We start from the raw sequence: 20,227 nt of genomic DNA, 5'->3' as shown, positions 1-20,227 counted from the left end.
GTGTGTATACAGGATGAGAGTGTCGCTAGCAAGGCCAGCATTTATTACCCATCCCAATTTCCCGAGAAATGGGTGAACCGCTGCAGTCTTGTGAAGTTACTCCCACAGTGCTGACTTTGTCACAGCAGTTTGGTACAACGGAGTGGCTTGCTAGGCCACTTCGGAGGTCAGATTTCCTTCTCTGAAGGACATTAGTGAACCAGTTGGCTTTTTACAACAATCTGGTGGTTTCATGGTCACCATTACAGATACTAACTTTTTAATTTCAGATTTATTTTTTAATTAACTGAATTTAAATGCCCCAGCTGCCGTGGTAGTATCTGAACTCACATCTCCAGAGTATGGCTTCAGACCTCTGGATTACTAGGCCAGTAACATAAGCACTATGCTATTGTACCCCTCTTATGGAGCAAGCAAGTCCTCACAATCCAATATCCAACCAAACCCTGCTCCTTCCTCAGACATTGAAATGATTAATATGCATCGGCATCTACAGCTTTGAAGTCATTTAGCATTCGGAATGGCAGTCTGGATAGACTCAATGATATTGAAGAGCTCTGGAATTATCCCTAATCAGTTTTGCCCTCTTATGAAGGCACTGACTCTTGCTGGAGTACAGCTCCATTTTACATTAATATGGATACAACCAAGGCATTCACATATTACATATCAACTGAATTTTATAATGATCCAACTTGTGAAATCAGAATGAAAAGTTACACTGCATTTGGTTCTGTAAATGGATGTCACCCAAGCCACAATAAAAAAAGTGAAGCGCGCACACTGTTGGGTAAACGGAATGAAAATAGGTGGTTTTCAGGCTCACCAGAACTTCATTTAAATGGACTACTCATTGAGCTAACTTCAGATGGTGAAAGCACCAACATGACATGAATCATCCATAATTTTAGATAAAATTAATGAGCATTTAGAAATGCGCAAGTCAGTCAAGGGTAGCCAGCCAATCTGTTAAAGGCAAATAGTGTTAACAAATGTAAGGTTTTTTTTTATTAGTGATAATGGGAATGCAGCAGATTTTCAGTTTGATAAAGTATCAGAAGAGGCTCGTTAGAAACATTCAGGCATATCGTAAAAGAGAAAATGCAATAGCAAGGAACGAAAGTTGCTTGATGGACGAGAAAGTGTGTTAGAGGAAGTGGATGTTGCTTGGATTGGAGAAGGGGTTCCACAGGGTCCAGGGTCTACTTTTATTCACAGTACAGATAGCTGATTTGGATGTCAGTACAGTATAGGGACCCGGATCTCAATTGGCTGATAACATGAAAGGGGGGAGGGGAGGTGGTTGGCCAACAGTGTAGACTAAAGACTTGAATACAGACTGCTTAGTAGAATGGGCAGATAGGCACAAATTTAACATGGATAAAATGTGAGGCAATACATTGAGATGAATAGGAACATAGAAAGACACAGCAGGTATGGATAAACAGACCTCAAATAATCAAAGCCATAAAAAGGGCAACATCATTGAGTTTTATAAATAGGGGCTATGGAGCACAATAAATGTGTATGAAATATTGGTTCGGTACCATATGCAGTTTTGGACATCCCATTATAGGAGAGACATTAAAGTCTTAGTGAGCATACAGCATAGATTCACCAGGAACATGCCAGTGATGAGAAACTAGAGTTATGAGGAGAGAGACTCTAGATAATAGGACTACTTCCACTGGATCAGAGAAGGCAAAGAGCAGATTCAAGAGGTTTTTCAAAATTATGAAAGGTTGATAAAATGAATAGGGACAGACTATTTCCTCTGGTTGGGAAGTCAATGATAAGGAGTTTTCAATTTAAGAGAGTCAGTGAGGAGGGAGATTAAAATAAAAAAATGTTATGCAGAAGGTTGTTAGGAGCATGGAATGCTTTGCTCAGAGAGTGGTTCAAGCAGACCAATGCATTTAAGGGAAAATTGGTAAATATTTGATGAGAGATCAGTTTTGGATAGTTGGCAGATACAATGTGCCAAACGGCCTCCTCCTGTTCAGGAAATATTAATGGAATAGTTTGTGGCTTGATACAGTGGAAAATGTTACTAATGGATTCGTAACCTGAGCAGAAACAATTCACTGTCTTTTCTGCACAGTCTGGGTTTAATTATAACCAGATCTTGGATAAGTGATGCTGCACTGGAGAATGGCATGGAACCAACATTTTTAACGTAGGCACTGTGGAATCTCATGCTTGGCAAGGGACTTCAGATAATCTCAGATGACGATTCACTTACTTTAGTAAACATTTTAATACAAACCATTTCCTGGACATATTTGGGTTACCTTTCTGTGAAGTGCCCAATGTAAAGTGTTGCAAGAGAGTCATACTTTAAAAGGTTCTTTCTCCAAGAAGTAAAAACAGATCAATACTCCTCAACCGTCACTATTTCAGGACTAGTTATTTAGTGCAGTTTCACATTTTCTTTAATGGAGGTATCATCTTTTTTTAAAGGGTTGCTCAAAGAACAGCAAAAGCATAATTGTTCCGGAAACCCTTCAACCCAACCATAACCTCCCATTCTACATTAAAGAACCACGTTAGTATCAAACAGCCATCTTCCCAAGCCATAAAATACAAAACTTTATACATGTGCAATGTCGAGAATCCGGAGTTCCTGAATCTGGACCTGTCCGGTGGCAGGGTTGTCCAGAATCCGCAAAATGTTTCAGAATCCGGACCCTGCTGACCTCTGGGTCCACCCGATGACGACATTCTCGGCGGGGCCGAACAGCCCTTCGGCAGGAATCCGCCCCACCTTTGACGTTCCGAAATCCGGAAATACCCGAACCTGGGCTCGGGTGTTTCCGGATTCATGACGTCAAAAAAAAATGCGGAACGGCCTTGGATTTTAGTTGCTGCACCTGTACGCACGAGTCTGATGCAATTTATATCAACAATCACTGCAAAGTAAAGATTCAGTGGAATTTTACAATGTTTTAGCCTGTGTTTAATGTCTGATAACTCAAAACAGAAGAAATCATGACTAGAAACATCAGTTCATTATAGCATCTTCTGTAACTGGTGACAGTTGAAAAGAATGAGCAGGAAATGCTTTTTGTTGCAGACTTTCATTCCTCTTCACTTTTCTGTGTATCCCCACGCCATGTGTCATTCCCAGTTGAAAAGGTAGGTCGCCCACTTCTAAATGTTATTCTGAAGCCAACCACGAGGAGGTACAAGCGCAGCCGGAAGAGGTGAAGTGTCTCACCTCCGCAAAATGGCAAAGCCGACAGCTCAGCCTTGATGATAACATGCGAACTGCTGTTCTACCTCTTTGTAAGACAGCAAGTTATGAGGCTTTCCTACATTGAGATCAAGCACTGAATCCCCATTAAAATCAAGTGGAGTGGGGAGGGGAGAGCGCGCGGAGAGGGAGACACACAGACTTCTTTTCAAACGCAAAGAATTTATTTGCACAGCAGTATTTGAAATCTTCCTTTTGATAGAGTTTATGCAAGTTATCTTAATAAGGAAAATGGGTAAACAAAAAACAAAACCTGCACCACTTTTAGATTCCAGAATTCACTGCAAGGCCAACATGTTAAAGGATCTGCCCAGAGAAAGGATGCAAGCCTGAAGGGGCAATAACCAAAAGGCAAAGCACAAAACACTTCCAACCCACAGAAGTGCGTCACTGGCAAGAGAGAAAATGGCTACGATTTTTTTTTTGAAGCGTGAGATCTTCACATCAACTCAGAAGTATTTATCAAACATTAATGATAGTCAACATAAAAAAGATATTGAAAGAAGAATATTCTATTGAATTTTATGTTGCATCATTGAGGAAAGTGACTGACTGCAGACACCACTCAAACCTTCAGATACTTCGTCTGGACCTCTCCTTTGCAGAAGGTTAAGGAATTATGCAGCAAGTCAGTATAATTTAGATGTCATTATCCCTTGCACAGAAACATTTATTCAGATCAAGTTTCTGAATTTAGGCCATCTCTACAGAGCCCTCCCATCAATTATTGTTTTTCAAAGACTAAAATGCTAATACCTGCAGCCAGGAAACCTACCATTTTCTTCAGCAAATTGCTTGGCTTCTTCGTACGTTACATCTCGTTGAGCTTCAAGATCTGCCTTATTTCCTATAAGAATAATCACCTGTGTCAACAGAAAACAAAGTAAATATTGCAGATTTCCACCAGCTCATTTTAATCTGTCCAAGTTGGTCTGAGCATTGCAAAACTAAAGTGGGGGCCTAGAAGCTGGAGGCTTGCCTGGTTAAAATTCTGGCTTTATACAGAAGTGGATTTAAACAAATGTACTGACTGTTCTGGTTATAAAACAAAAAGCAATGCTGTAACTGAACTATACTGTAAAAACATTTTCAAACAAGTACACATGATGGCTAATAATCTGTAAATTCCCAGTGACAGGAACATTAAACATTCCTGCAGCCAGTGAACATGACCAGGTAACATTAACCCGCAAGTAAATGCGTGGTATTTTCCAATTAATATAGTCAGATCACATCACAGGATCTATTCTTTGGCATTAGCTTTGCACATTAGTTTACAGTATGCATTTGGGATAGGGAGACAGCAAGCACATTGAGGTTCTGCCATCAGAGCCATTTGCCAGCCCTAAAATTTGGCTTGTAATGCTTCTATATAGTTTCATTGTAAGGAACATTCACTATGTGGATCAAGCTCTTTTGGTGCTTGGCTGATTTAAAACTTAGGTGAAAACTGAGTAAGTCAACGTGGATGTTTTACCTAATTTTTTTTCGTGCCACTATCTGGCTGCCCAAAACATGCCAGGCCTCCAGTCAATTACTCAACTACAGCCGTTTTGTAAGCTACCAAAAGTTGGCTGCTAAAGAAAATTGTTTTTAAAAAAAAAAAGTGTGTAAAGCACAGGAATCGTATGCTGCTTTTAATGTGCAATTTTAATTCAGATTCCAGGACCCGGCTCCCAGTGCTTAAGCTGCTAAATCCAGATTTCATAATCTGGCAGTAGACTTATAGATTCAGCTCAAAGTGGGAAAAAAAGCTTAAACTTGAGAGCTGACTCCTGAAGTATGAATTAAAATACAACAGGAGTTTTGCAGTGTTCAGTTCTGCTGCAGAGCTGATGAATGCTGTAAAAAGCTATTTACACATTAAAGGGTCAAACAGTCGTCCTAGTTGTGTGTATTGCAAAGTGTGTATATAGTTAAGATCCTTGCTTCTGTAAGTCAGCTAACTGCAAACAAATGATCGGTTTTAGTCTGTACAAAGTGAGTATGTTTTGACATTTTCTTTCCAGATCAACAGGAAACAGTGCAAAGCTCTACACAAGTTCTAGATCAGTGCTACTGCTAAATAAGATTATTGGCCTGGACTATGCCAACTCAGGCGAGAGTGTGAATGGTGCAGGTTTCAGCCTATAAAAGGTTACAGTCCTCCAACACGCTCAGGCTGCTTGCGCTAAAAAATGGGGGGGGGGGGCAGGGAAAGAGAGAAGAGAAAGTTTGAAAACCAGCAAGATGCACACCTTTTAAAAGTCATTCAATTTAACTTACGGTATTTGGATTAGTTAAGTTTCTTGCATCTGTTAGCCAGCTACTAAGGTGGTTATAAGTACTTCTCCTGGAAAACAACAGAACAATTCACAGGGAATTACAACTAATACACAAGCATTATTCAATTTCATATTTCAAGAGTATGTTTCATCTGCAGCTGCAAGAAGGCACAAAAGTTAAAATACACAGGCTCTTTCTCCTGTCCAATATATGAATTTAAATTGCTAAAGGACAGACTCTTAAATGAGACCTAATGGTGACATTGGACTTGGTTTAATTTCAGGTTACTGCTTGAAGCTAATCATGCACACCTCGTAAACTGGAGATATCTTGAAGTTTAATATAGGTTTGTTGCTCACAGCTAGTGGTCATGCATGCCATACCAAACTAGAGATGTTCTGCAGTAATATCCTCTAAAACACACTGCATAATGAAGTCAAAAGAAAAATATAGCCTACATTACAGCTCCAGCTCCTCTGTACTCATTTCATCTTTTAAAAAAAAACAGCTTTCCCCAGTTGCTCAACTTGTAAACACAGCTGCACCCAACACACACTTAGTGAGTTAGCAGGCTTAAGCAAGGATGGAGTTATTACAATGGTTCTCAGCACTACTGGAGAATAATATTGGTCAAGATTACAGCTCCTGAAAATTAACCAGCTATGCCAGTTGAAAGTACTTGTGTCAAAAGGGCATGGTAGTGACGCCAGCCCCTCAGCCAAATAAGCGACTGTCACTATCTAGACTCACAAATCAAGAATGGCAACTTGAGATACTTCAGCTTTTAATGGCACTCCAAGTCATTAAGTGGACAATACATATGGACCACAGAAACTAAAAGTGTGTAATTCACATGATTTAACAAACTATGAAACTCAATTTTTTTTTAAGTAGTGAAGCATTTCTAAATTAATGGAATTGATTTGTTGCTGTCTATGGAAACCATTTCTAATACATTGTCTGGAATAAAACCTCCCAAAAAAGGATACTCCAGGTACAATCTGTGCAGACTAGTACACTACTGTAAAAAGCAACACAGCTACCACTACTCAAATACACTGGCTTTGGAGGGAGTTTAGTTAGTTGGCTTTGCCCTTACCCAGATGAAGTGTTACACTAAGCAACAGCAATGAGATGGTAGATATATCTCAACAGTTGTTAGAGTAGCATGGACAGCACACGTAAAAGATTATGAAAAGTCCAGGAGGGAATTGAAAAAGTTAATATGGAGGCAGAGAGCGCTTACGAGAAAAGATTAGGAAGCAACATTAAATTGAACCGTAAAAAAATAAACATAGACCCATAATTTGCAGTCAGTGGCAAAGCAAAGAAAGCTTCCCACAAAGATCAGGTGATCTGTGTCAAGTTCCACTTTTCTGACATAATTGAAATCAACACAAGTTAATGGGAAATCCCCAACATGAGCAGTTGTGGTGTCAGCAAGCTGTCTAAGCAGCCAATCACAATGCAGAATTCTCAGACAGCGAACCATGAAGTGAGTAATCGCCTTTGATTCTAACTTTTTAAAAATGTTAGCGAGCAAAACAAAGATTGGGGCTCTTACATGGGGAAAAGGCAAACCAGAAATAAAGATGGGAATTTCTTTAAAATTTTATTTTAAAATGGATAAATTTGACAGTCCACAAAATTTAAATTATTTAACAGTGATATTACTGCGGAAGAGCCAATGTTTGCGTCAGTTTCCATAACGTATCAGATTACACCGATTGCTGGCTGTGGGGAGGAGTGGGGATGGGGGAAGAGAACGCGCACAGCACAGCCTGTGCAGGACCGTAACTTCAAGATTGCCATGTTAGAATGCGCATGTGCTACATCCTGAAGTTGGTCAGTTTCAAAGGGGTAACAACAACAAACGCGGTTCATTCGCTCTTACTGCACACCGCAAATTCCAGGTCATAAAATGTAAACCGTTATAGCTCGGGGAAAGTTGGGTCTATTAAGGGCCCAAAGGGAAATCTTTATGTAGAGGCAGAGGACATGGCAAAAGTATTAACTGAGTACTTTGCATCTATCTTCACAAAGGACAATGTCAAGGTTAGACTAAAAGGAGAAGGCAGTTACAGAAAGGATAGTAATAGATAGAGATGATGTACTAAAAAGATTTGCATTACTGAAAGTTGGCAAGTCATCTGGTCCAGATGGATTGCATCCTAGGTTGCTGAAAGGAGGAAAAGGTAGAAATAGTAGAGGCATTAGTCACAATCTTGCAATCCTCTTTGGATACAGGAGTAGTGCCAGAAAGACTGGAGGTTGTAAAGAAAGGGGAGATAAGCCAGGAAACTACAGGCCAGTCAGCCGAACAGTGAATGATGAAGTTATGGGAAATTATTAGGGACAAAAATAAACTTTCATTTGGAAAGGCATGGGTTAATCATGGATTTATTAAAGGTGTCTAACTAACTTGATTGAATTATGTGAGGGAACAGACGGTTGATCAAGATTGTGCAGTCGATGTTGGACTTTCAGAAGGCATTTGACAAAGTGCCAGAGGAGGCCTGGAAGAAGATGGAACAGAATTGAGGGGAAAGTGGTGTTATGGATACAAAATTGGCTGAGAGGAAGCAAAGCGTGGTGGTGGATGAATGATTTTCACACTGGGAAGTGGTCTTTTCCAAGGGTCAGTTTTGGGCCCATTACTCTTCAATTTTTATAAAAGACCCATTCTTGGGGAGTAGGGAGCAGTATTATAAAGTCTGCAGATGATACAATACCTGGCAAAGTAAATGATTTGAGACTTCAGGATGGCAGATAAGATGGTGAAATGGGCAGAAGCATGGCAGATGGAGTTCAGTGCAGAGAAGTGTGAAGTGATGTACTTTGGGAGGACTAATATGGAAAGACAGCATACAATAAAATGACACGCTTTTGAAAAATGTCAGTGAGCAGAGACACCTTGGTGTCAATATACACAAATCCTTAAAGGTGCAGGGCAAGTTAATAAGGTGGTTAAAAAAAGCATATGGGTTACTTGGGTTTATAAATTGAGGCATCGAACATAAAAAGCAAAGAAATCATACTGGAACTTTATAAATCACGGATTAGGCCTCAGCTGGAGTATTGTCGGCAATTCTGAGCATCACACCAGGAAAGATCCAAAGATCTTAGAAAGGGTACAGAGGAAGTTTACCAGGAATGAGGGACTTCAGTTAGGAGGTTGGAAAAGTTAGGATATTCTCCTTGGAGCAGAGGTTAAGATGTGACCTAGTAGATGTTTGCAAGGTGACGAGTGGTTTTGAAAGAATAGATAAAGATTGTTCCCTCTGACGAGTGAGTCAAAAAGCAGAGGTCATAGACTCAAAAATCATTGGCAAAAGATCTAGAGGGAAGAGGAGGAGAAATGTTTTCACTCAGTTGTCGGGATCTGGAACACTATCTTTGAAGGCCAGGGAAGCCAATTCCATAAATAATTTTGAAAGTGAGTTGGACAGGTATCCAAGGAGAAGGAACCTACAAGGTTACAGACAAAAAGCAGGAATGTGGGACGAAGCGCGACTGGTCTTTCAAACAGCCAGCACAGGCACGAAAGACAGAATGGCCTCCTGCTGTGCTGCAAGTTTCTATAATTCTATGAATAAGTCCTTTTTGCAAGACCTTTCTATCCTCGAGGCTGGACAGGAATAGGCGAAAACAAAAAGTATTGTGTATAAAAAAAAGATAAAAAGGGCAGAATTGTCAATTTTAGCAATACTCGATTGCAATGTCTGCTTGCATGGAGAAGATCAGTTAAATATCAGTGCTCAAACTTGTGGGAAATCCATTGCAAACTTTTGCCACGCTCCTCAGCACGCCATGTATTAACTCAGACACTGTCAGCTATCAAAAGCAAAACTGGACTAGCTGATCAAAACTATACCACATTGCTGATTGAAAATAAAATCTGATCAACCTGAAGCTAATATGCCCTTACCATACAGTATAAATGCACGAGGCCCATGCTTGAGAGAAGGTCACTGTGACCAGCAACTTTTATTCCAGCACTGAAGTGATGAAGGTGGGTGGAGCTTCCCCTTTTATACCTGAAAGGCCAGGTGAGGAGTGTCTCCCACAAGTTCACCACCTAGTGGTCAATGTAGTCAGTTTATACATGGGTTACAATGTCAGTTAAATACATGACATCACCTCCCCCCCAAAGTCTTATTGGGATCACAGGTTAAGTCTCTCAGATGGTTTATGCTCCATTGTAGAGCGCCTGAGTTGGGGCTCCGGTTGTTGGGCGCTGGCCTGAGTGTCTGCTGTGTGCGGTGTCTCAGGCCCATCCGGACTGCCCACAGTGACTGGGCTCTCCTCCACTTGGTTCTGGTGTTTGGCACCTGTGGGAGGAATAAACTCTACATCGTGTTCTTCCTCTGCTTCTTTTATGGGGTTGCTGAACCTCCTTTTTGTTTGATCCACGTGTTTGCGGCAGATTTGTCCACTGGTAAGTTTAACTACCAGAATTCTATTCCCCTCCTTGGCAATCACAGTGCCTGCGAGTCATTTAGGCCCTGCAGCGCAGTTGAGAACAAAGACATGGTAATTGACATTAATACATCGCGCCCTCGCATTCCCGTCGTGGTAATCACATTGTGACTGGCACCTGCTCTCAACAATTTCTTTCATGGTGTATAAGGGATAACCTGGTTTTGAGCGTCCTTTTCATTGGCAGCTCTGCGGGTGGGACCAGTGAGCGAGTGTGGTCGGGATCTATTGGCCAACAGGAGGCATGATAAGCAGCTTTGTAGGGAACCCCCTTGTATTCTGAGCATCCCGTTTGATTATCTGCACTGCTCATTCCGCCTGGTCGTTTGAGGCCGGCTTGAACGGTGCCGTTCTGACATGGTTGAGACCATTTTCTGCCATGAAGTCCTGGAATTCAATGCTTGTAAAGTATGGGCCATTGTCACTGACCAAGACGTCAGATGGACCATGGGCGGCGAACATTGCCCGTAGACTTTCTACCGTGGCAGAGGATATGCTTAAATTGAGAATGTCATACTCGATCCCTTTGGAGTAGGCGTCTACTACAACCAAAAACATTTTTCCCATGAAATGACCTGCGTAGTCCACATGGATGAGTGGTCATGGTTTGGCGGGCCAGGACCTAAGGGGGGCTTCCCTGGGCGCATTGCCCAGCTGGACACACGTGTTGCACCTGCAAACAAAGTTCCAGGTCTGCATCTATCTCTGGCCACCAAACATGTGACCTGGCAATTGCCTTCATGACAATGCCCGGGTGCTCATTGTGGAGTTCTCTGATGAACATCTCTCTGCCCATCTGGGGCATGACTACTTGGTTTCCCCAGAGTAGGCAATCGGCCTGAATCGAGAGTTCATCCTTGCGCCTGTGAAATGGTTCGAATTCCTCAGGGCATGCCCCGTATGTGGCTGCCTAGTCCCCATTCAGGACACATTTCTTGACTAAAGACAGTAGCAGGTCTCGATTTGTACAGACTTTTATTTGACGGGCTGTCATGGGTAAGCCTTCACTTTCGAAAGCTTCCACAGCCATGACCATCTCAGCAGCATGCTCAGTTGCCCCCTCGGTGGTGGCTAGTGGGAGCCTGCTGAGGGCATCTGTGCAGTTTTCAGTGCCCGGTCTGTGCCGAATTGTAGTCATAGACAGCTAACGTGAGTGCCCACCTCTGTATGCGGGCCAATGCATTTATGAACTTGTTGTTGGCCAAAAGGGACGTCAGGGTTTTGTGATCTGTCTCCAGCTCAAATTTCCTGCCGAACAGGTACGGACGCATTTTTTTTAATTTTTTATAAAAGCGTTTCCTTTTCTACCATGCCGTAGCCCTGTTCTGCCTGGGACAGACTTCTGGAGCATAAGCTACCGGCTGTAACTGACCCTTGGCATTAACATGCTGCAACACACACCCGGCCCCCTAGGACGACACGTCGCACGTTAAAACAAGTTTCTTACATGGGTCATATAGCGTTAACGGATTGTTGGAGCATAACAAATTTCGTGCTACATCAAAAGCCCTTTCCTGGCTGTCCCCCCCAGACCCATTCACGACCTTTGCATAGGAGCACGTGTAGCGGCTCCAACAGCGTGCTCAATTTGGGAAGAAAGTTACCAAAATAGTTCAGGAGCCCGAAGAGCAAACGCAGCTCCGTCGTGTTACGGGGTCTGGGTACTCTCTGGATCGCTTCTGTTTTGGACGCAGGTGGTCTGATCCACTCTGCTGCTGCCCTCATACCCAGGAATTCTACCTCTGGAGCTAGGAAGACGCACTTCGCCTTTTTCAGTCGCAGATCTACCCGGTCGGTCCAGGTTGCGGAGGTGCTCTTCAGTATCACAACCTGTGATGATGATGTTGTGTTGAAAAACCACTGTCCTTGGAATCGACTTGAGGCGACTTTCCATATTACATTGAAAGATTGCGGCGGCCGAGCGAATCCCAAACGGACATCTGTTGTACTCAAACAACCCCTTGTGTCGTGATGGTGGTCAGCTTCTTCGACTCACTCGCCAGCTCCTGGGTCATGTAAGCTGAGGTCAGGTCCAATTTTGAAAAAAGTTTGCCACCGGATAGCGTCACAAAGAGGTCCTCCGCTCTCGGTAGCGGGTACTGGTCTTGGAGTGACACCCGATTGATGGTGGCCTTGTAAAATCACCACATATCCTGACCGACCCATCCGCCTTGAGCACTGGCAATCGGGCTCGCCCAGTCACTGAATTCGACTGACGAGATGATGCCTTCCCTCAGCAGGTGGTCCAATTCGCCTTGTATCCCCCCCCCCCAGCACGTACAGCACTGCTCTGGCCTTGTGGTGTACTGGCCGGGCGTCCGGGTTTATGTGAATCACTACCTTGGTCCCTATGAAAGTGCCAATGCCGGGCTGAAATAGTGAGTCAAATTTGTCCAGGACCTGAGAGCATGATATTCGCTCCACAGAAGAAATTGCATTGACATCGCCCCATTTCCAGTTCATGACAGCCAGCCAACTCCTCCCCAGTAGTGCGGGACCATCCCCTGGAACAATCCAGAGTGGCAACCTGTTCTCCGAATCTTTGTGGGTCATGACTACTGTGGCGCTGCCTAGCACCGGAATGATCTCCTTTGTATATGTCTGCAGCTGTGCGTCAATCGGCAAACATTTTGGCCTCCTGGCCTTGGATGCCCACAACTTGTCGAACTGTTTGATATTCATCAGGGACTGGCTGGCCCCTGTGTCTAGCTCCAGTAATACTGGGATGCCATTGAGGAGCACTATTATCAGTGGCGTCCTGGTGTATTAACTGTATATGTGCGCCACATGAACTCGCTGAACTTCAGCTTCCAGCGATTCCCCCCGGTGTCCATTTGGCCCCGTAGGGCTTACATCGTCCCCGTCCTCCTTGTACATCAACCTGGCTGCAAGCTTCCTGCACATACGTGCCAAGTGACCACTGATGTTGCAATTCCTGCAGGTGTATTGCTGATACCTGCAAGCTCTGGCTGTGTGTTTGCCTCCACACCTCCAACATGAGCCGTTGTTGGAAACAAAGGGCCCATTACCAGTCGATCGTCTGACTGTCACTGTTTTTAAGCACACCATTAACAGGTGTTGATGGCCCCATTACTGGCCGCATTGTCCCTTGCGATGGTGTGAATCGCTGTTCAGCTAGCCATTGTCTCTGTTGAATTCCCCCTTTGGATTCGACTACATGCTCAGGCATGTCAGATTGCCCCCGTCTGCCTGGGGAACTGTGTGCCACGTTAACAATGTTGACTCCCTGTCCATTTGCTGCATTTAAACCAAGATTTTTATCAATCATTCTGGTCTCTTACTCCCTTGAGATATAAATGTCTGGGTCATCAAAGTCACCGTTTCCAGGGTCAAGTCTTTGGTCTCAATCAGTTTCCTGAAAACCCCAGCGTGCCCGATGCCCCCAATAAAAAAGTCTCGCAGCATCTCCGCTCTGCATGCATCTGGGAACTTCTAGGCTCGCCAATCGCCGGAGGTCTGCCACGAAGTCTGGAACGCTTTGCCCTTCTCACTGCCGGTGAGTGTAAAACCGATGTCTCGCCATGTGCATGCTGCTCGCCAGTTTAAAGTGTTCCCCGATCAACTTACTGAACTCTGCAAAAGTCTTGTCCGCCGGCTTCTCTGGCGCTCGAAGGTCCTTCATCAGGGAGTATGTCCTGGACCCACAAACAGTCAGGTGAGCCCTGTGTTTGTCGGCTGAATCCTGTCCCAGCCATTCCTTAGTGACGATGCTTTGCTGTAGTCTCTCAATAAAGTCGTCCAAATCATCAACACAGTACCTCTCGTCTGTGCTGCTAGTGGCCATGCTAGTGTGGTTTAAATCCCAGTTTCTCATCGCCAATGGTATGTCCTGACTATTCAGTACAAATGCACACGAGGACCATGCTTGAGAAGGTCAGTGACCAGTAACCTTTATTCCAGCACTGAAGTGATGAAGCTCTCCCTTTTATACTTGAAAGGCCAGGTTAGGAGTGTCTCCCACAAGTTCACCACCTCGTGGTCAATGTTCTCAGTGTACATACAACTAGTCAGTTCATACATGGGTTATAATGACAGTTAAATACATGACAAATAAACAGCACAAAAATCATCTGGTTTCATTGGTGGAAGCTACCACTTGAAGCCACTATTTCAAGAGCAGAATCAATGTGTGCGTATAGAATCAATGTGTGCGTATAATTACCTGGTGATATCATAGACCATGAGCGCTCCAGCAGCACCTCTGTAATAGCTTCGTGTGACAGCCCGAAACCGCTCTTGGCCAGCTGTGTCCCAAATCTGAAGCTTGATCTTCTGACCACTAACTTCAATTATTCTGGTTCCAAACTCTACCCCAATCGTATGGGGACAATCAGCCATAACTAGGTCGGAAGAAAATTGAGATCATTTAAGAGGAATGAGTTGTAGGCAATATGCCTTGATATTACTGGAGCATCTTATTACTAAAAGCAACACAAAATGCCAACTCTTTGAATCTTCAAGTTTACGAAGTTTTCAGTCACCTCTGCACATGGCCTCAATTAACAGTGTGATAGTGAACATCTGCCATATTCTGGATTTGGTGTGTATGTGCGGATACACAAGAGCACACAGCTTAAAAGCAGATCTCCCAAACTTTCCTCCGGCGTATACATCAACAGCTACGGAATGCCAGATGATTAGGTACAGTAATCGTTCCTCTGAAATTTGAATTAAAAATAAAATAAAGCATCCTGGAGCACTAGAGTAGTAAGAGAAATTCTCCACAGTCCGACTTCTTGACTCGTGCTCTTGTAGCACATGCCTGGACAGCATCCGCTTTATGGGATCACAGAAGAGCGAACGATAAAGAGGTGGGCAACGGAAAAAAAGAAAACATGAATGTTGCCTCATGCTTATGCTAAGTTAGCAGCCGGAACATCGGTAAAGATAACTGCCCAAGGTCAGAGCTTCCAGCAGAAGACAGGCACAACTGACTGGGCAAAATTCACCCTATTTTCCAGAATACATCCTGGAAAACACAGGATATCAGAGGCCAAAGAATCAAACAAACTGGATGAAATTATTCCAAAAATCAATCAAGTACAGTGGATAGATAGATGGTTTATATTTTGTGTGATCCTCAGTAGACCACCAGAGAACTCAAGCGTCTATAACCAAAAAGGGAAAAAAAGGGCTTTAGTAGAAACATAGAAATTAGGTGCAGGAGTAGGCCATACGGACCTTCGAGCCTGCACCACCATTCAATAAGATCATGGCTGATCATTCAACCTCAGTACCCTTTTCCTGTTTTCGCCATACCCTTTGATCCAAGGTAATGAAGACGACCTACCGATTAGGATTTTTGACATGAGACACTTAAAATACCAATACATACTTCAGTTATTAGATTCTGAATCATCAATTTATAAGATTACAGTTTGGGAATTCTTCAAAGTAACTGAAAATGGATAGATATTAAGTAGCTATCCTGGGAATGGCATCGCAAGGTGTCGCAAACAGCAAATGAATAAATGACCTATAGTCTGTTTTTGGTGGCATTCGTCAAGAAGGGGCTGCTGGCCAAGACAGAAGAATTTCTGCTTGTTTTATTAGTGTTGTAGGATCTTTTGTCCCCACTTAAACAGGCAAAGGTCTCATTTTAATATATCTCATCTGAAAAACAGCGCAGTATTGTACTGAAGTGTTAACGAAAGATTATGTGCTCAAGTCCAAGAGTGGGGCTTGAACTCAATCTTGTAACTTAGAGACAAGAGTGCTACCACTGAACGAAATAAACAGTTGGCCAAATCAGATTTACCAAGAGATTTATTGGAAATCATGATCTTTTCATGTAAAATAATTATCCTCATTTTTAATGCTATTGGATTTTCAATTCAATGATGATAGAGAAGAGAGAGAGAGAGAGAGAGAGAGAGAGAGAGAGGGAGAGAGAGAGAGATAGAGATAGAGATAGAGAGAGATAGAGAGAGATAGAGAGATAGAGAGAGATAGATAGAGAGAGAGAGAGAGAGAGATAGAGAGAGAGAGATAGAGAGAGAGAGATAGAGAGAGAGAGATAGAGATAGAGAGAGATAGAGATAGAGAGAGAGAGATAGAGAGAGAGAGATAGAGAGAGAGAGATAGAGAGAGAGAGATAGAGAGAGAGAGAGAGAGAGAGATAGGAGAGAGAGAGATAGAGAGAGAGAGAGAGAGAGAGAGAGAGATAGAGAGAGATAGAGAGAGATAGAGAGAGAGAGAGATAGAGAGAGAGATAGAGAGAGATAGAGAGAGATAGAGAGAGAGATAGAGAGAGAGATAGAGAGAGATAGATAGAGATAGATAGAGATAGATAGAGATAGATAGAGAGATAGATAGAGAGGATAGATAGGAGAGATAGAGAGAGATAGAGAGAGAGATAGAGAGAGATAGAGAGAGAGATAGAGAGAGATAGAGAGAGATAGAGAGAGATAGAGAGAGATAGAGAGAGATAGAGAGAGATAGAGAGAGATAGAGAGAGAGAGAGAGATAGAAGAGATAGAGAGAGAGAAACTTTAGTAGCACTCACTGCAAGTAGCAAGAAGGTCTGATAGGGAGCAAAGCTTCCTCGACAGCAACTTTGCCTCATTCAAGAGCAGCTAAACAAGAGAACTTTTCTCATTAGTCAGGGCTTAATTCAAACCTAGTTCGAGATGGCTGGACAATATAGTAACAACTCACAAACCCCTCCCTCCCGCTCTCATTTAAAGACACATCTCTTATGAAATAGCTACAACAGAGCCTCAATTATCTGGTCATGGAGGTCCTGCTCTTGCTGGCAAGAGTGCCCAAATTACTGCTGATTGGGTGAGGAGAAACCGAGCACTCAGTCCTCTACAGCAGCTCTCACCGATCAGCTCTTGAACTCTGGTTCAAATCTTGTTCAGTGTGATGGGATGAAAAATGTATCTGCTGGTTCTTACAGAATCATAGAAAAATTACGACACAGGAGGTGGCCATGTGGCCCATTGTGTCTATGCCAATCAAAAAAGAGCTGCCCAGCCTAATCTCACCTTCCAGCACTAGGTCCGTAGCCCTGTAGGTTACGGCTCTTTAAGTGTACATCCAAGTACCTTTTAAACGTGATGAAGTTTTCTGCCTCCACCACCCTCTGGGTGAAGAAATGTTTCCTCATCTCCCCACTACTTTAAAATCAATGCCCCCTGGTTATTGACCCCTCTGCTAAGGGAAATGGAGTCGATAGGAAGGACCTATCTAGGCCCCTCAATTTTATACACTCAATTAAATCTCCCCTCACAGCCTCCTCTGTTCCAAGGAAAACAACCCCAGCCTATCCAATCTTTCCTCATAGCTGAAGTTTGCCATTCCGGGCAACATCCTCGTAAATCTCCTCTGCACCCTCCTGTGCAAATCACATCCTTCCTGTTACTGGTTGATCGTTGCTGACTTGGCTTAAACTGTTGCAGCAAGAGCTCAACTACTGAAATTTTGCACGTGGGATCAATATATGTGCAATTAAATAACAGCATTTACAATGAAAAGTAAATTACAAATGTGGTCATGCAAGCATGCCAGTTTTGAATGCAGTGCTAGAGGGCATGGGTGTATACGAGTGCACCCATTACTTGTGACAACCTTTTCTTCCGGTTATAAATGAGTTTTATTCATTTTTCACATAGCTGTGTACACACGGAATTCAAAGCAATGACAGCAAAACACAGTGGGAAATTTCCCACTCACAAATAGCTTGAGAGTTATTTCCATAGTGGGCTGACACAATATTATTTCCCTTTGTTTTTAAATAGGCTCATCTCTAAAGTGCACTTTCAGGCGAGACAAAAGTACTAACCAGATTTCAATATATAAAAGTTGGGGTTACAGCATTGGATTAAACTGGAGTTAATACTTCGAATCAACTCAGCAGCCACAGCTCAGTAAAGAATGGTCCATACGTGTTTAGAAAATTGACTTCCATGGCATTTACTTACATTTCTTTTCTGTAAACTGATGAAGCAAACATGACTTCCCTACACCCATGTCTCCTGTTGTAAAAAGAAATGTTAAGGTCAGTCATAAGATTTAAAAAGTCAACATTAAAAATAAAAACACTCGTTTAGCTGCCTCTGTTCATACCCTTTTGCTCTAAACCTAGTCATCCTTTCTGGGAATCCCATCTTCCTGCTTCTATTCCAAATTCATCTGCTAGTAAATTCCTTGGGAAGAAATGTAGGACAGGGATTTAGCCAGAAGTTCTACAAGGTGTCAGCTTTCAGTTCAAAGTTTTAGGTACTGATTGTGTTATGTGATGCATTTAATGTTGAAATAACCTTCACTAATTTAAAATACAGTAGGGCCTGATCAGAATACAAATCACTAAGAAAAGTTTCCTGTAAGTTTTGAAAATTGTGGCCTGGTTAAGTGGAAAATGATTATGCAACTCTTTCATGCCACAGTTGCAGAATTAATACACAAGTCCCCACCCAAGAGAGATATTGGGACAATCTCAAAGTTCCACCTTAAGTTACTCATCCATTTCCTTTTTGCAGTATTCTTCTTTGACCACACCGTAAAATAGATTTGTGGGTAATGCCGTTTGCCTATGAGTAGTGCAGATATAGCATTATATTTACCAAAGGAACTATACAATGTACATCCGCTTTAGAAGTTACCATAAAAGATATTAGGAACCTTGTTTTCATGTCAAAGAACAGTGTTAACATTACGGTAACATTTGGATGTCGACATCTTCAGATTTCAATATTGAAACCATTCTAAATTATATAAAGCCACAATAAGTTCAAAATGTTATGGTACAGCTCCTGGATCCAAATTAGTTTTCAATATTGTGCACAGCAGAGACAAAGATTCAGAATTTCAGTTTTCAGACAATAAAACCCAACTTCAAGGGTGGGATTAACAAATCTAGAGCCCTCTGGATGTCAAGGGACATACACAGTAGGATAAAGAAAAAAAAAAGGGAGGCTTATGATAAATACCGAGGGTTCAATGCAGCAGAAACTCTAGAGTATAGAAAGTGCAGGGGTGCAATTAAAAAGGATATTAGGAAAGCAAAGAGCATAAAAAAATGTTGGCAAGTAAAATCAAGGAAAACCCAAAGATGTTTTATAAATACATTAAGAGCAAGAGGATAACTAGAAAAAGAGTGGGGCCTATTAGGAAACCATAAAGGTAATTTGTGTGTGGAAACAGAAGACATGAGTATGGTTCTTAATGTATACTTCACGTCTGTTCTCACAAAAAAAAGAGGGGTGATGCAGACATTGCAATCAGGGAGGAGTGTGAAATATTAGATGAAATAAACAAGAGAGAGCATGTATTAAGAGGCTGAACAGCTTTGAAAGTAGATAAATCCCCAGGCCCAGATGAAATGTATCCCAGGCTGTTAAGAGAAGCAAGAGGAAATAGCAGAGGCTCTGACCATCATTTTTAAATCCTCTCTGGCTACAGGTGTGGTGCCCGAGGACTGGTACTTCTGTTTTTTTTTTAAAAAGGGAGAAACGGATAGACCGAGTAATTACAGGCCAGTCAGCCTAACCTCGGTGGTGGAAAAATTAGAAAAATTGAGGGACAGGATAAATCTTCATTTAGAAAGACCAGGATTAGTCAACGACAGTCAGCATGGACTGGTTATGGGAAGGTTGTGTCTGACTAACTTGACTGAATTTTTTTTAAGGAGGTAACAAGGAGGATCCATGAGGGTAGTGTGTTTGATGAAGTGTATATTGATTTTAGCAAGGCTTTTGATAAGTCCCACATGGCAGACTGGTCATGAAAGTAAAAGCCCATGGGATCCAGGACAAAGTGGCAAGTTGGATCCAAAATTGGTTCAGTGACAGGAAGGAAAGGGTAATGGTTGATGGGTGTTTGTGACTGGAAGGCTGTTTCCAGTGAGGTTCCACAAGGCTCAGTACTAGGTCCCTTGCTTTTCATGGTACAGATCAATGATTTAGACTTGAAAATAGGGAGCATGATTAACAAGTTTTCAGATTATACTAAAATCGGCTGTGTGGTTGATAATGAAGAAAGCTTTAGACTGCAGGAGGACAACAAAGTGGTCAGGTGGGCAGAATAGTGGCAAATGGAATTCAAGCCAGAGAAGTGTTAGGTAATGCATTTGGGGGAGGGCTAACTAGGCAAGGGAGCACATTAAATGGTAGAACACTGAGAAAAGTGTAGAGGAACAAAGGGACCTTGGAGTGCATGTCCATAGATCCCTGAAGGTAGCAGGATAGGTAGATAAGGTCGTCAAGG

At 42.5% G+C, this 20,227-nt stretch overlaps 1 protein-coding gene across 4 annotated transcripts in view; it reads right to left on the bottom strand.

The window, feature by feature from the left end:
• LOC139232426 (ras-related protein Rab-14) overlaps nucleotides 1-20,227 on the bottom strand; it is a 52,132-nt gene that overhangs the window by 4,666 nt on the left and 27,239 nt on the right. For all 4 annotated transcript variants that reach the window (XM_070862584.1, XM_070862583.1, XM_070862587.1 and 1 more), the window contains 4 exons: nucleotides 17,944-17,997; nucleotides 14,181-14,358; nucleotides 5,519-5,585; nucleotides 4,029-4,116 (listed from right to left, as the gene is read on the bottom strand). In XM_070862584.1, coding sequence (XP_070718685.1) covers nucleotides 4,029-4,116; nucleotides 5,519-5,585; nucleotides 14,181-14,358; nucleotides 17,944-17,997 — 387 coding nt within the window. The remainder of the gene's footprint in view (nucleotides 1-4,028; nucleotides 4,117-5,518; nucleotides 5,586-14,180; nucleotides 14,359-17,943; nucleotides 17,998-20,227) is intronic.

This window comes from Pristiophorus japonicus, chromosome 20 (assembly GCF_044704955.1).
Source record: "Pristiophorus japonicus isolate sPriJap1 chromosome 20, sPriJap1.hap1, whole genome shotgun sequence".
In the NCBI taxonomy this organism is placed as follows: Eukaryota; Metazoa; Chordata; class Chondrichthyes; family Pristiophoridae; genus Pristiophorus; species Pristiophorus japonicus.
Note: the sequence above shows the minus strand (reverse complement) of the source record. Positions and strands in the feature narration are given on the sequence as shown.